Source organism: Thermobia domestica, chromosome 2 (assembly GCF_964235325.1).
Source record: "Thermobia domestica chromosome 2, izTheDome1.hap1.1, whole genome shotgun sequence".
Lineage (NCBI taxonomy): Eukaryota > Metazoa > Arthropoda > Insecta > Zygentoma > Lepismatidae > Thermobia > Thermobia domestica.
In genome coordinates, this window is record NC_137455.1 from 268627769 (window position 1) to 268644762 (window position 16994).

At 30.2% G+C, this 16994-nt stretch overlaps 1 protein-coding gene across 5 annotated transcripts in view; it reads right to left on the reverse strand.

Moving 5' to 3' along the window:
- Nucleotides 1-321: 321 nt before the first annotated feature.
- The window catches only part of nolo (ADAMTS-like no long nerve cord), a 1299980-nt gene continuing 1283307 nt past the window's right edge, over nt 322-16994 (reverse strand). For all 5 annotated transcript variants that reach the window (XM_081748697.1, XM_081748696.1, XM_081748695.1 and 2 more), the window contains one exon: nt 322-10929. In XM_081748697.1, the coding sequence (XP_081604823.1) occupies nt 10817-10929 (113 nt within the window). In that variant the 3' untranslated portion in view covers nt 322-10816. The remainder of the gene's footprint in view (nt 10930-16994) is intronic.

A 16994-nucleotide genomic window follows, 5' to 3' on the forward strand; every position in this document is an offset into this window, starting at 1 on the left:
CCTGTTCTGGTGGACAGAAACTGCGTGGGTTTTGTCTGTGTTCTACCGTTTCCTCCTACTTTCTTCATTTCATCGTTTCATTTGTTCTCATCATCACAGTCTCCTTTAGCCTAAATAGCATAACCGTAGGCGTAATAGTGAAAGTGTTCATGTCATCTTAAAGTCGATAGGAAGACTGGATAAACGAGGCAAGTTGCATTTACTAACACAGTACTATTAATAATGATTATAGATTACTTGTAACAAGCTCAGGAACTTCAACAATATTTTCACTTACTTAAGTAAATTGTTAACACTGCTCTACTCTAGTGAGTCCGTTGCTTTTCATTTTCTTTATGTTTTTTTTTTTTTTCTTGTATTCTCTGTGAACAAGATTTCAGGGGAAAGCCGATAGGCACAAAATGAAACAGAAGAAATATTACCGTTAAACAGAAGGGCTACCTGCAAACTAAAGATCGGGATTCGAATACCCACCAGTGTACCTAGCTAGAGTTTTCTGTTTTCTTCCATTATTATAGGTTTCTGAACTAAGTTTGTATTTGTGAAGGAAATAAAAATATTTACAATTGTTACCAAGTAAAGGCAAAATAGTATTTTATGTATATGCTTCTCTGTGCAGCATATAAGTCTCTCACGCTACAAACTAATGAATCTAAGAAGTATGTTGAGATATTCAAGATCTGTATATGCAATTAGGGTGAATTAACCATACTTAAGTTTGATCTGAGGTATTCAGTAAACAGAAAGCTAAATAATCATCAAAATGGTCAAGCAGAATGAGCTATTTAAGAGAAATACAAAAAAATGTGCAAGAATTATAAATATTAATTCCAAACAACTAAACCAAGATAACAGTTTTAGGATATAAATATTTCTATATAGTCATAAATATTCGATCTATTTGCTTTTCATAAACATTTTGATTATCGTCATTTTTAAAAGTGGATTTTTATAATGTTACAAATTAAATCTATAACTCTATATCTCTGTCGGTTGATTGGAGTTTAGCGTCTCTTTTCAACATCGATGCTATAGGAGACGTAAACCTACAGTTTAAGTTGGAATGCATACTATTGTGATACATTGAAATTTCAAGGCAGTCTCACCTGGAATTGCACCCGGGACCTGGTGCACCAAACGTGCCCGTGCTAGCAACTAGATCAGTGGGAAGGACTCTATATCTTTGTGTTGTAGTAGTTTAAATTAATTTTAAAACAAGGGAGGTATTTTATCATTTTCAATATTTCAACGGAAATATATGTTCTTTAAGTGAATTTTGTTGCTAATGGATCCTCAATAATTTCCCTTATTTCTAATCTTACCAAAAGAGAGAGCCCATGTAACAGACGGACATACATTTAGGTATGAGAAGTTAAAATAATAGTTGTTTCCTCTGCTTTGATTTGCCTATTATTTAGAGATCATGTAACTAAATCTTAACTCCTCACCTATACACTAATTTAATACATGCCATACCTATTGAGGCGCTTCTTCCTATATACCGCAATTCTCTGTATATGCGCTTTCAATTCATGTAATTGCTTTTAGATTTAATATATCTATGTTCGACGTTATACTACATATAGGATAGCTGTTATATCGATGGATTATTTTGCAATGTAGATATGTTATCATGCATTTCATAATATAGATAATTCTCTATATGAAACTATGCAATGGTCACTGTGGGATATGGTGGAAATATTTCTGAGAAAATATGCAGAATTATAACCCTGTTACAAGAGTAAGACTTGAAATGTTCCATAATGAATTCAAATACGAATAAGTTATTTTGGAATCTCAAAAAAGTGTGATTAGTAATTGAAATTAAACATTGACTAACATAGAAGATACACAAATGATGTTTAGTTCATTTACGAAAAAACAGAGTAGTTGAATAAGTCTATAATCTTATTCGGATTATGCATTCCTGACATTACAGCAAAAATGTAACAAACGAAAAGAAATCAGATCAAATCACTTATCAACAGACGTTAAATAAATTGTTACACTATACAAAGGAACACTGTATTTCAAATTTTACAGTAAGTGTTCCTCAACAATGTTGCTCAGCAAAATATATATTTTCACCATATCAAGATAAATAAAACGTACTGGTTATTATTTCACATTATAAATAAGTACTAAGTTATACGATTAAAATGGTTATCCAAGCCAATCTATTAGTCCCAATATTAATAATATATTAAAACAGGTAACCTTGTAATCTTATATCCCCTAGCAGTAAAAAAAGGTACAAGTGGACATTACAGAGGATTATAAAATAAGGATGGTTTAGTGATTCTGCACCCTTAACGTGTTCGAGGATAGATGTAATCAGTAATCCAACTTACTTTTCTGTAGTATGACAATAAATAATAATTAAAAGTGTCTATGCTTATATTCAAATGTTGGAGAAAACATGTTTATTTAACCACTTGACATGTTGTATTTCAATGTCTACCGTGAATCATTGCATTACACTTTCTCAGATCATTCATACTTCCACACGTCTTATAAATTTTAACAAAATTTTATATAACTTATAACTCGCTACGTGCATTTTCTTTTTCTTAAAATTTTACTACTTTATGTTATTATTAATTATAATTTGTTTATTTGTAACAAGTATAATTATATTATCGACTTTTCTTTAGATCTTCACTCATACATTGTAAATAGGATGTATTCTTCTTATTAAAAACCTACGCTCTTTTTATTCAATAAATAAATATGTATAAAAGAACAGTTAATCAAAATGCAAATACAATTGACAAACAACCTTCTACAGAAATATCAGACATCTTTTTCCACTTTTCATCAGAATTTATTTTGTGGAAATCGTACGTAAATTATTTCTTTAAATTTTGAAGGGAAGAGACTAAACTTTCACATCCAAAACATATATTTTCTGTCTGCTCTGAGATTCATGCCATATTCTTTTTCTCTGTACTTGGTTTTATCTTCCTGTGTGCTCCATTTCTATAAACAAATACTAAAGATTGAGGATGTGTGTTACTCTGCTTTTATTATTATTATTATTATTTATTTATTTATTTATTTTTACATAGATCAAATGATATGTGCATGTATATTATGCATCTAAATTTGCCTTATTTATCTATCATGCCAAATTTTAACACTAACAAGATATTGAACATTGCATTGTTCCCAAATTTAGATTCGTTTTCATTGCGACACACAGAAAATTTAATAAAAAAACAATAAAAATATAGTAAAAAGTGTTTGCCATGAAATGAGATCATTTCTGTCGCTTGAACACATACATTCAAGAATAGCTATCTATAACATTAATTATTAACATATATGTGCTGTGTGTGTATATATATATACATACCATGGCATTAAAAAGTAATGAGTTGTAATAATTCAAATAAAAGTAAAATATACTACTAAAAGAAATCACGAAAAGAACATGAATGATGTGTTGCTGCTGAAAATGTATTGCAATAAATGCTGAAGAAATATTTGCAGTGAAACTCAAATGAGTGTTAAATAGTGGTTATGAATAAATTTAAAACTAAGCTGCATTAACCAATTATTTTGTTTTTATTTATTTCGTGGTTATGGCTGTGCAGTATCAAAGAGAATAATCAATATCTAGTAATAAATAAAAGCATATATATATACAATGAATTCTTCGCCATCTGTCCTAGATATAAGGATAAGTTAAACTAGGAAATAATTTTCATTATACATGTACGTAGGAAGGAGAAGCGGGAAGTAGTTTCCTTAGTTTTCAATAGTCAATCTTCTTGCAAAACAGTGGAAATGTGGAGTATACATGTTTTTAGAATTATTGAGAAATATGAAGGTGGAAGAGGATGTAATAGATTTGAAGGAAATTAAAAAGAAATATTTATTTTTGAATTGTATATGGTTGAACATTATTAAAGGAAAAAACAGAATTCTTGTGCAAAAAATGGTTTGGTTTAAACGAAGTACTCATAATTCTTTCGCTTGATTATGATTATTTTTGGTCAAAATTATTAATTCCTCAAATATTCGGGAAAAAAGAATTAAAGAACAAATATTGTTTCGATTTAGGAACAAAAGGATAGCTTGTATGTTCGATAGTGTGTATTGTAATGTAAATAAACAGGATAATACCTAATTTCTTTTTCTTTCTTTTTCCATTTCTCGAAACTTTCTCTACTTGAATACAACGGTTAAATCTAGTTATGCACTACTTATATCATGATAGTATTCATTGAATCAACCGAAGTTAAGTAGTGAGTTTGAAGAGTCATGAATTGAAAGGTTAGTATAAAATACAATACATACAATAAATTAGAATGTACCACAACTTTCAGACCTTTCTTTTTATTTAGAGATAACTTTAGTCAGTATTATGTTGAAATACTATATACTTTGGATGGTGATCAGATTTACTACTATAACAGAGAGCAAATTCGTTATCTTTGTTATTAGTACTACCTTTTCTTAATTATTTTATCAGAAATATAAAAATAAAATAAAATAATAAATAGGTGAAGATAAAGAGTATCTACTCATGTCTGATAAATGTTTCGTGTCTAAGACAGTTGAAATTTATGATGCGTTCTGACAGTGCTTGATAAACAACTTACTAATATTACTTATTTTCTTACGAGCTGCACTACGTATCCATGTTATATAATTGTATTTACACATACATAATGTTTAAGAAATAAGTAACTCATTCCTATAATACAGTCTCACTAAAAGATGAGAATAGATGGTGATATCCGTAAAAAGTTAGTTATTATATTTTGGAACAACGTTGTATATCTATGAATTGATGGATTATATTTATCTACACATTTTGCAATAAAGATCATGTTCTAATACTTATGGCTCTTATCTTATTTCTTATAAGTAAAAACTTATCGATCTCTATAAACGATTTCTTGTTTGTTCATTTTCCTTTTTAAGTATTACATGCTTTTCATGTGTGATATCGGGTTATTTAATTATATTCTTTGATATAATGGCAGTAGCCAAATATAATACACCATTCGCATACGAGAACAAGAATCACATAAATATTATCAAATTGCTTCGAGCTGTATGTATGGTGTTGCTTCATATAAAAACTTATCAAAGTTTTCTTTCATTTAAAACAATACGATTATGTGCAAATTGCACACTCAGAATAACAGACAATTAATAGAACGTTTAAAAATTATATATTAAAATGCTTGAGTTATGACAGTTGACTGATGTTTATATGGGTAAAACAATTTTCTTCACTTTTACTTGGTTACCAGTAGCCTACTACTATTTCTTATATTTTACCTAAATCCTTAAAGCACCTCTAGTGATCATAAAAGCATGCTTTATTCTCTAATTGGCTAATGGGAAAACTTATTTATTTCAAATTGGCTTGGAAATATACTATGTACTTAAAGAAATAGTTTGAAATCTAATTCTTTGATTTGGGTCAATGCAATTTTAAGGGTCCAAATACTGTTTGGGTTTTCCACTTCGAACTGAATTTCATGATTCCTTTGACATTACCATTACATCAACAGTATAATTAATATTCTATTTTTAAGGTTAACATCTTTAAATTCAAGGAAATAGTGCATGAATATAAACGCAATTAATTCTTATTTTGGTCAAACTTTGACATTATTTCTTTTAGATCCAAGCCTCAGATTTATAAAATATCCTTTTCTATAAAGTAAAACCAATTTTTAAATTTGGTTGAAGCGCTTAAAATCAATGAAATTACAATTGCATCGGTGATTGTAGAAAGGGCCTAAGTCCATTTTATATAGATTTGAGATATTAAAGAAAAACTATTTAAATCTAAGACTGCAGACTTTTTTTTGCACTCGACCACGACTCAACAATGTTGCGTTTACACCATTGTAACACCTACACTTGCCCTTCCTATACACAAAGTTGTGTACACTCGTAGAGAAACGGAAAAGTTCATAAATAAAATTTCACATAAAATTTGACTTAGGTCCTTTCTGCAATCATCAATTCAATTAAAGACCACCAACCTGAGTGATCGGAAGCTGATGTGAATAGATTTGAATTTTTCAGTCCAAATTTATGCTACGTTAAACTATGTTAATGTCAGTAAGAGTTAAAAGTGAGATAAAGAAAGAAATGACAATGGGCTAAAAAAAATGAAACAGATGAAACATTTTCCCTTCGTTATGTAAAGAATTTCGAAGGACAGAGTGTTTGTTAGCAAATTGACAGACCTGAACATTTTCAAAGAACAGATAACTATGTGATATATGATTAAATATCGCATGAAGTGTACAGTGGATACTGGTGCACACTTTCAGTATTTGAATAGCCATATCGATATCTGAATGTTACAGGCTGTATATTTGTAAATTAGGTTATTTCAGTACGCAATTGTATTTTAGAGGTAGCAACTCCAGTTCTACCCGATAAGTTATATTAATCTAAAGTAGTCCAGGGAGAAGTAATAATTACACTTCCTGTTGAGGCTATTGTCAATGTATATTGACATGTTCTATAAATATACATAATTAGTGATACCTATAATCGATAATCGATATTTTAATTCCGTTGGAGCTGTTTTCACTCAATACAAGTCACATTGTTTTGAAGAAAATAACTACTGTGTTTCTACAAATAGACTATTTAGATAATATAATTATTTATTACTTATACACTTAGTCACTATTCAACGTCTGTACTAACCTAAAGTCTTAAAAGTTAACTTTATAAAGTATATTCTAAGGTAGAATAGACCTCGAAACATTACAGATCATTAATGATCATATCCATAGTATTATAAACATGAAAGAAGAACAGTATTATCCGAAAAAAATAATTCATAAGACCTGACAAATGTAAAAAAGAAATAAGCTTTCTTTCTTAAAAATAATTTTCATTTTGTTGTGCACTACATTGCATTATGGACAAACAAACAAACAAAATTGTTATACGAGTTTAAATTGCTCTCAGTTTCTGCATTGAACAGGTTTCGTTTCTTACAGGTTTCATTGATGGAATTATACATGAAAATTGAAGAACACTTTTAAAAATATATTTATATATTTTCATTGAGGGCAGATTTCGTAACCTACAGATTTATTATATTTAGAGATTTTTAGAAAGAGAATACAGACAAGTCATTTTTGTGTATTAAGTGGAAGAACATGATAATCGTTTATAGCATTGTGGTAGTTGAGGATCTGTGAAAATATTCTTCGTTTAAAAGTATCAAAAGTATTCCTTGTCAAACAATTGTTCCAGCCACACCATTAGAAAAGTATGTTGCTATTAAACTTCGAGATCCTTGTCTACTGCAGCAGCCCAAGATTCCTAGACAAGAGTCTAATTTCCAATGGATTACATATGACAGCTGCGCTTTCCTTTACTGAGAGTACACAATTCCCACGTACAACACCAAACACAGTCCCGTGATGTTTCTTTACATCTAGAAATCTAGGAAAGTTAAATCTGATGTGTTTAAACAGAGTGATCTTGCAATTTAAGTAAAGTAATTATTAGATAAGTACATGGATTCTATTCTGTCTAACTAAAACTTAATTTAGAAATAGAAGTTAAACCTATTGTATTGATGACCAAGTCAACTGCCATAATCAAGTAAATTACCTGTAAAACAAACTCTTTGCAACAATTAGCACATAACTATTGAAACGAAACAGGAAAATATCTATCCATTCATCATTGAAATAACCATGATTACTGGTTAGTATTTTTGGGATAGTATTCATGTTTTCTTTTCTTTCTTTTTCATTAACATTTCACCATTTAAAGTAATAAAGTATTAATCTCACTCAATTGAATGTTTTGAACGGTAACCTTAACTATGATAGTTTAAGCAATTATTTTACTGAGATTCTTACAGTTTTAAGGCTCCAAAATGACTCATAGAATGTTTACAGATTATCCATTGATTTTAACAAACTAATATTATTGTGATTCACAAAATTTATCACTTGTGATCCAGTTAATTACATTGAGAATATTTACTCGAATGAAAACTCATATTATTATCAAGTAAAAAAAAAATGCTGCACGAAATTTTTATCACACATCAAGATAATAAAATCAACGAAACCAACAAACTTTTCCATTGCGGCACTAACGACACACAATTATTTCAAAGTATATTGACAATGTAATATAAAACTTAATAAATAATACAAAATTACAGTTAAAAGGGAGATCAACCTTAAAAATTTACTCGGAACCGAACAACAAGCATCGTCTTAACTCTTTATTTTATTGTTTGGTGCATCTATTAGCTATTATTTGATATTCAATGTTTCTATCAGACAGAAAAATTAAGTTTTGTTATTTATACTTGAAACGCATTTTCATTGTTTGCTTAAGACTTAATTATAGAAAACAAAACAATTCGATATAGCACTCGAAATAAACCTCTATAACATATCGATCCCTTTAGATGACATTGACTTCTTTATTAGCTTTTATTATTTCTGTATATTCTTTCACAAACGTAATTGCATGAATTCTGTGTACACGTTGCAATACATACCATAAACGAAGTTCAGTGGCCGCACAGATAGATGACTGGATGCGGTAGTTACATTGTTACCAACAGCATTCACTGAAATATCACCATGGATTAGCATCTATTGTCGATAGCATGCGACCAGAGATCTTTCTTCAAGTTCGTTATATGCTGATGTTGAAAAAAGTAGTTGTGGTTTAAGTAAGTGTGCGTTACACCAGTATTATTAAAACTTTGAAGTCATCTAGGATGGTTTTGGTATCTTAAATCAAAATTCTTGTTCAATACGAACATTCAAACTACTACATGGTAGTCCAAATATTTTGACATCGTCACAGTATACAGAAAATTATAGCTTTATAAATTTAATTTGATATAGTCATACGCCCTGGTGCTATGAACTCGAAACTTGGTAAATGGGAAAATAGGAAAAGGAACAACGATAGAAATTCAATTTTCTGCTTCATCTTTAAAAAATATTTACAGAAGAAAAACTAATTCTGGCTTGTTTATACAGTATTTCCCTCTTTTTATTATTAACAAATTTTGTTGATTGTTTCTCAATTATACAAATTTTATGATATAATTACTCACATAGATCAAAAAGATCTCTGTAATACCGATAAATTAAGACAACTGCCTCTTTTCATGCTTCCTTCACAATTGGTACTGATTGGTGCCGACGATCAAGTGATAATATTTGTCATGGTACAGCAAAGACCATTGAACTTCGTTCGTGAAATATATTTAGTTACTATTATAGTTCAGAAAACAGTACTCAAAGATATAAAAAATACAAAAGAAAATAAGGAAGGAGAGATAATATAGAGGAACAAGAGAGAAGAGAGAAACGAGTATTCAAAGATCATTTACCTTTGCGAATGATTTTACATGTGAAACTACCAATAAGTATAACCATTATTTAGCATTGAGATGCAACGAGCGTTCTTAACCTCATTTCGGTATTAGTTTCGATACTATAATGGCAAAAAGAGGAATGTTTCAAGGTGTGTGGATTCGGACCACACAAGGAAATAAGAATGCTTTTCATTCAAAAAATAGTTCTTCAGTCTTGATGCACACTAGTGTCCCAACTTACATGATAGATTTATAATCTTTAAGTTTTTCCCTAAAATGAAATAGGCTGCAGAGAAAAGTATTATTTGTGCTACCAAACACAATCAAAATACTCTTGCATGTACCTTCTAATATTCGAGATTACGTTTCATGAATAAATAAAATTACCATACAAAAATGTTGTGCAATGTGATGTAGGGATGAGACACTTCCTATGTACGTAGAGCAACAATATATATATATATGTATACTACAATATTTACATATTGAATATTTGAGATATATATATTATTTATATACCTACACATACAAACAATGTTAGGAGGTTTTTCTCTCTTTTTTATTTATTATTTCTTTTTATCTTCCTTTATTTCAAAAGAAATGTGGGCTAGAGTGTTATGAGATGGGCTTCATCTTGACTTAGTGTTAACAATTACATTATATGTTCGTTTTGAGGTAAAATCAACGTATCAGCAACGTTCAAATAATAATTTAAATTAAAAAAGAAAGTTTTCATATTGGTTCTCAAACACTATTACAATACGTACTTTTTTTCTAACACAAATGGCACCACTAACTGACGACTTATAAATCTACTTAACAAACTTATTCTTGCAGAATGTATATGTACATACGATTCGTTATTTCACTTAAAGTCAAACTCTTGTTTCTGACGCAGAACTTCGTTCTGTCACACGAATCTCCGATTTTCTTTTTACATACGACTTCTATTCGATACTGGAAACTTCACTTTCCCATTACACTTTTTCATATTATTACTTTATTTATTCATTTCGTTTGATGCACTTCAATCTGAAACACAATTTATCTTGTTCTTTAATGATGCAAAACTTCAATTTGCAAAATTAGTCTTTTTTCATCTTATGCGAGTCTGATGATTTATGTTTAACAATGATTATCAATTTCGTACGCACACAGTGATATTTCTTTTTATATATATATATATCAATATAACTGTTAATGGAGTCTTACAGAGGTATTTCTGAACACATTTTCATAGCACTTCTTTCAAACGAGAAGTTCTTTTCTCAAGGAAACAACAACGCACTTTCAACCAATTTATCTTCTCTTGGCTCTACCGTCCAAGTTCTATAATTGTCAACAGAGACAGAGATCGAGATAGAAAGAGAGGACGACCGTCATTTAGCAAATGATGAAAGCACCGTAAAATAAATAACTAAAAGTTTCAGAAGTTAAGAGAGTGGTAGATATTTTTTTCTAGCCTTTACGTCGGCAGGAATGGCAGCACTGGTATTGATAGTGCAATAATCTACACATATTCATGGCTTTGACGGTTTGGCAACGTTTTAAATGATCTTTACATTCTCCCACTGAAAAATAGAACAAAAAATAATATAATTTAGTTAATATTCTAAAACTATTCTAAAACATCTTACAATAAGATTACTGGCTTCCTACACATACTGAAATTGTAACAGTTTTAAAGTTCTATGTTGAACTTTTAAGCTTTTTGAATTAGTTTGTTTAAGATGGTTTTTATAGAAAGACATATTATTAAGTCTCAACTCACTTTTAATATTTCATATTAAAAGATAACCATAAAGTGCTTGGAATTGTTTAACAGAATGAATTAAGTGCAATTTAAGTAATTGTCTTTAAAACATTAACTAGTAATACACCTGTTTGCCTCTGCAACGATCAATAGTGTGCAAACGTCTTCCTGGTGTCCTACTTTGGTTACTCCTATTGAATTTGGGCAAGTAAGTGATATTTTCATACTATCTGAAGCAACAAAGCTTCATATCTCAACTCAATACTTTTGTATCAAACTATTTAAAAGGGCAACCATAACATATACCACTTCTCCAAACCTGTTAGGGTGAAAGGTTCGATATTCATGTAAGTATAAGAGATATTTGCGTTCTGCATATATATATAAAGTTTCCATATAACAAATTTGTGCCTGAACACTCAGTGGTTCAGATAATAATAATAATAATAATAATAATAATAATAATAATAATAATAATAATAATAATAATAATAATAATAATAATAATAATAATAATAATGAAAACTTTTAATACTATTTCATCTTAAGAAGCAAATTTAAAATAAATAAGTTTTAAAAGAAACTCCGTCTTATTTCCAAACATTTGAACAATTTTGAGAACATTTATGCACAATTTTAAGTATCTAGGCTCAACAATTGATGAATGGAGAAGTCAGTAGGTTTACGTTTTTATATTGAAGTAGATACATATTATTTGTTCACACACTGCTTTCATTTTTTACTGTATGTTAAGTTAAAAAAGTAGTTATTCTGATTTCTATCTCAATATAATTTAGTGTTACTGTGAAATATTGATCCTCAGCTTTCTGCAGATAAGACTTTGTTTGTAGTAGTACAGCAATTGATCGAAACTTGATATAATACTAAGCACTGATAATCAATCTTATAATAAAGAAAGAAAGCCTGTGAATTCGTTTGTTTTGCTGGTGGTAATCTCCGGAACCACTGGGTCGATTTCGAAAATCCTTTCTGCATTAGAAAGCACATTTCTTCTTGTTGATAGTTAAGTTCGATTAGAAATGCTTTAAGCATTGTTAACTCTCTACGACTGAAGAAGTTTATTTTTTGTGCTTGCCCTATTACATTGTTCTACATTAATTTGGTGATAGAGTAAGCTGATATTGAGAGATATCTTATTTTAGGAGATTAATTACAGTTATATTATATTGGTGGTAGTGGTAAAAGGGAGGGGCTAATGAGTCTGTAATGAGTTAGAGCCTTTCAATTTGATCTGTGCCCCTTCTGGCGCTGCAGTCGATGTGTGCTTTTCCGTACCTCCCTCAAAAGAGTAGGGAGAAGTTGCTGCGGCCGAGGTCTTTCAATTATTAGATGCGGAAGCTTTGCCGAAATGAATTATTTCACGGACTTTGCTGTCCTCCATCTTGTTAGCCATTCTAAGTAGCCTACGATCTTCACTCGTCAAGACCAAACGATTGAATGACAAATTGGCAACACAGTTGAGGTCATTCACTTCTTTTCCGTAAGCAAAGGGAGAATTTCCTCCGTCAGAGGGTGGCGGGGGTGTGGCTGAAGTATAGTTCGCATATTTTCCGTTGGCGTAGATGAGACAGACAGGCTCTAGAGGCTCGATGATAGCTGTCCAGATGTATGGCACTGTATATTAATAAAAGGGGTAATCTGAAAAAATCAGCACTTTTAGTGAATTTGTTTACCATAGAAACGAAAACTCTAGTTAAATAAAAACTTATAAAGAAGTCTGTTTTACTTTACATACACTTCTTAATTTTACACGGGGTCCCTGGCTCGATCCCAGCTCGTGCCAAGTAAACTTTGTGGTGGACAAACACCGTGTGCGTGGTTTTTCTCGGGGTTCTCTCGTTTCCTCCCACTTTCTTCATTTCACCATTTCATTCATTTCTCATCATCGTCGTCTCCTTTAGCCTAGCCGGCATAATCATGGGACGTAAAACTCAAAGAGTTCATTTCATTTCACCTCTTAATTTAAAACAACACTTCTAAATGGTTATAGGTTGCCTATTATTACACTTAGACTCAATGGAACCGACCAATATAGTAAAAAGTGGAGTAAGATATATAAAAGTTCATTGCATAAGAAGTTTTAGTATTATTACTTTTGTTTTTGAATGTGCCACATAAAAGCATGACATTTGGTATATATCGTTGTCATGGAGCTTCTTATTTCAGTGAATGTGAATATATTATTCACTTTAAATTTCTACTTGATTCAATAGGAAGCATATTATATACTTATTAACATTTTTACCTACTCAAAAAAATATTGAGTTTAAATAAAAGAAAAATGCAGGATCTTTAGCCAAAAGTGATTTTCCATATGGTAAACCCAATAGTAAATACATACCAAGACATATACTAAAACAAGTAGAAGAATGTTTCTCTATATTAGAGCCAAGGGCGTGGAATACATTGGCTAAAATAAAGATCAGCTGTCATTTAACGACTTTAGAAACACTTTAAAAATTTACTTGTGCAATGATCAGCGATGATCCTCTAATACTCGTTGATTATCTTATTGCAATTTGGTGTGGCACTACAAAGTGTTTGCATTTTCCTCCTTACATCTCACTATGTAATGAATTTTGTACTATGTAATAAATATTTACTTGAAATCTATATTAAATTTAGGTTACTTTTAATTAATTTTTTGGACCGTGTATTCACTTTTGTGCCTTTTTTTCACTCCTTATATTTAATGTCATTATTTGATCTCGTTACTTCGAACTTTCTTTTTATTACTCTTGGTTTTATTTTATTTTTTTTTTTTCTTTTCTTGATGACAAGGGTTAAATGTTAGAACAACCTTGGCTGAATTTCGACCTCTTTAATAAAGGCATTTAAATTTTAATTTGAATTACGTCTGATTACTTTCATATTATCCAAGGAACAAAGTGATCAACAAGAATTGCAACTTAAATTTGTGTGTCTAAGAACTGAAAACTTAGATTTAACAATCTTTTAGTTTTACGTCCCTTGGTTATGGCATTTAGGCTAAAGGTGATTGTGATGATGAGAACGAGTAAAATGAAAAAGTGGGAAGAAAGGTACAATTCCGAGAAAATTCACGCACGCGGTGTTTGTTTACCACAAAGTCCCCTTGGCGCGAACTAGGATCGAATCAGGGACCCCATGCACCAGAGATGAACGCTCTACCACTGAGACACCGAGGCCCGACTTAAATTTAAATAGTACAGTATTGATATAATCGTAAGCAGAGCATATATTTATCTTTGTTGTTATTAAAAAACAGAACAGCAAATAGTAGTTGTATTGCAAGGACTGAAAGTTTTTACTGAGACAGGATTTTTAAATGCGTAAAGGAGGGAAGAAGGAACAATTTTGTTACGACATGTGGTTTCTGTGTCTATTTAAGGAATATGATTCAAGCAAGCATTTTAAAAGTAAAATTTTGTCAGTATGCTTCGATCCATTATGTTTATTAATGGAGTGGAATGAAATAGGAAATCATCAGTTTCAAAGGTATGTTTTGGGCAAAGCAAGAAAAGTCATAAAGGTACAATTTAAAAACTACTGGAAGATAGGATATAGAAAAATAGTACTCAATAGTGGTGTAGTTCGTTAACCAATAGTAGTTTTCTAAAACGAACGTGTGCTGAGGATGGCAATAACTATTTGCCGAAACGTACACAGTTGTATAAATAAAAGGATGTTTTTGAATAGGTTAAAAAAAAGTATTAATGCCTAATTCAATAAAGGCAGGATACGACTTTTTGTTTTATTTTATCTATATTTTGAGCAGCTGGATATACAGGTACAAAATTTAGGTAAGGAGGCTTTTGTTATATGTGTATCTCATTCACTTGCACTTTGGAAATTACACCTCAAACGGATGATAGGAGTGGAACAATTCAATATGGAGGATGTAGGAAAGGAAAGATGAGGAATCGCTGGACATACATGCGTGAAATATGGATAGTGTTTCTTCATACACATAACGTCTAATTGAACGAATTTTGAAAATTCTACAGCTAAAGAGGATGGGAAAGAACAGAGTATAATACGATGTTAGCAGAGGATGGGACAAATATACAAGTACAAAATTTGGCACACCGAAATCTATCAATGATGACCATCATCGATTCCATTAAAAGTTGGCCAACATAAATAGGTGATGAAATTAAAGAGAGTATTTTCCTCTAAGAATTCACCTCTAAGAACTGTAAATTTTTCGGAAATATTCTGATTTTTTTTTTTTTTTTTTTTTTTTTTTTTTTTTTTTTTTTTTTTTTTTTTTTTTTAGTATATGAAATCTAAGGAATTTTTGATTGACCACTCTATCATCCCTTATAATCTCAGAATTGCAATAAATGTCGAAATTTAACTTTTCAAAAATAAACTCTCTAAGGACATGGTCTCACTGCTTTTAAATAATTTAAATATATAATATATTAGTATTGAAAGAAAACATAGTACAAGAATATATACGTCAGGATGATATTAAGGATTTCTATCATGCTTAGAAACGTGTTATTTATATAATATGATTATTTTGTTCTTATTACGTATACCGTAGTTTTATTGAATGTTTATAAGAAATTATTATTATGAATTGGATTTTGTGATATTTAATATCTTGGTCCTAATTATTTTACTAAACAAATTACTGAAAGAAAGCAATAAAATGAAAAAAATCTGATTATCTTAGTGTGAGTACGTTTCAAATTGAATAAAGTATATTATATCAAAATCATTACTATTGTTTCGAAAAATCGAAGTTAAACTTAAACATACGTATAAAGCAAACCTAAGGCAATATGCAGCAATGTGAAAACATAGTATACTATGATCATAATTATTGTGCAGTACTAAGATTCAGATAGTAAATAAGTAATAATCAATTCGACTGCGCAAGAATCAAATTCGTTAATGGAGGATAACTGTGACTTTAACTGTGGTTACTCATATCGCGCTCAAAATTTATACCATTCCCTAGCTTTAGGTTCTATGCAACCTATACAGTAGCAAAGAAATGTTGGTTGTGTTGGAATATTAGATGGACAGAGTACCACGAAAGATTGTATATACCATACAGTGATGTGATTGTAGACAGAGATACTCTGCTTAAACGAAGAAAAGGTCAGATTCCCACATATAAAAGAGAAATTGTTAATCAAGTGTAGTTGAAGCCTAAGAGTAAGGTAAAAGCTAATTATAGTTATATTGGTGAGAACTAGATTGACGCTTAAAGAGATTTAGTCTCGTAGGACAGAAATGTAGGGAAAAAGAGGGGTACTTTTGTAGGGAGAGTTTAATAAAAAAGAAACTAGAAGTTTCAATTTGATAAAGCTCGTAGTATATACATATTAGTTTAAAAATGCTCCCTAATCGAAAGTCTTTTCCTTTCTTTAAAAAAATATAATAGATTGCCTGCAATAAAAAGAAGATATGTAGCTTTTTCCGCGAATATCCCATATTTCTTACATGGAGTCGCGTGGTCCTCTTTGCTGTCTTCAGCAGAGTTTATTAATTATAAAATCGTTCTTTTGGTTCCATAGTTTAGAAAGAACTTATTTCAATAATAGACAAGGGTTCACCATAAGTCACTTGACAAAAGTGCATTTGAAATGAATTGTTTATAGATTTTAAGCTTTTATAAAATCACTTCTTACAACGTGTTATTCACAAACCACGTATGAACCACACCATAAAGTATTGTCTGCGTCAATCAGTTACGGTTATTCTAGTCAATTTAGAACTTAATAACTGCTAGTGTCAAGTGACTTATAGCTCATCTTATATTACCTGAAGAATATTAAGGAAGAAGTTTTATAACTAATAATAATAACAATAAATAAAAATAAAAATAATGAAATGATATACTCATTCATTTATTTTTTTATACAT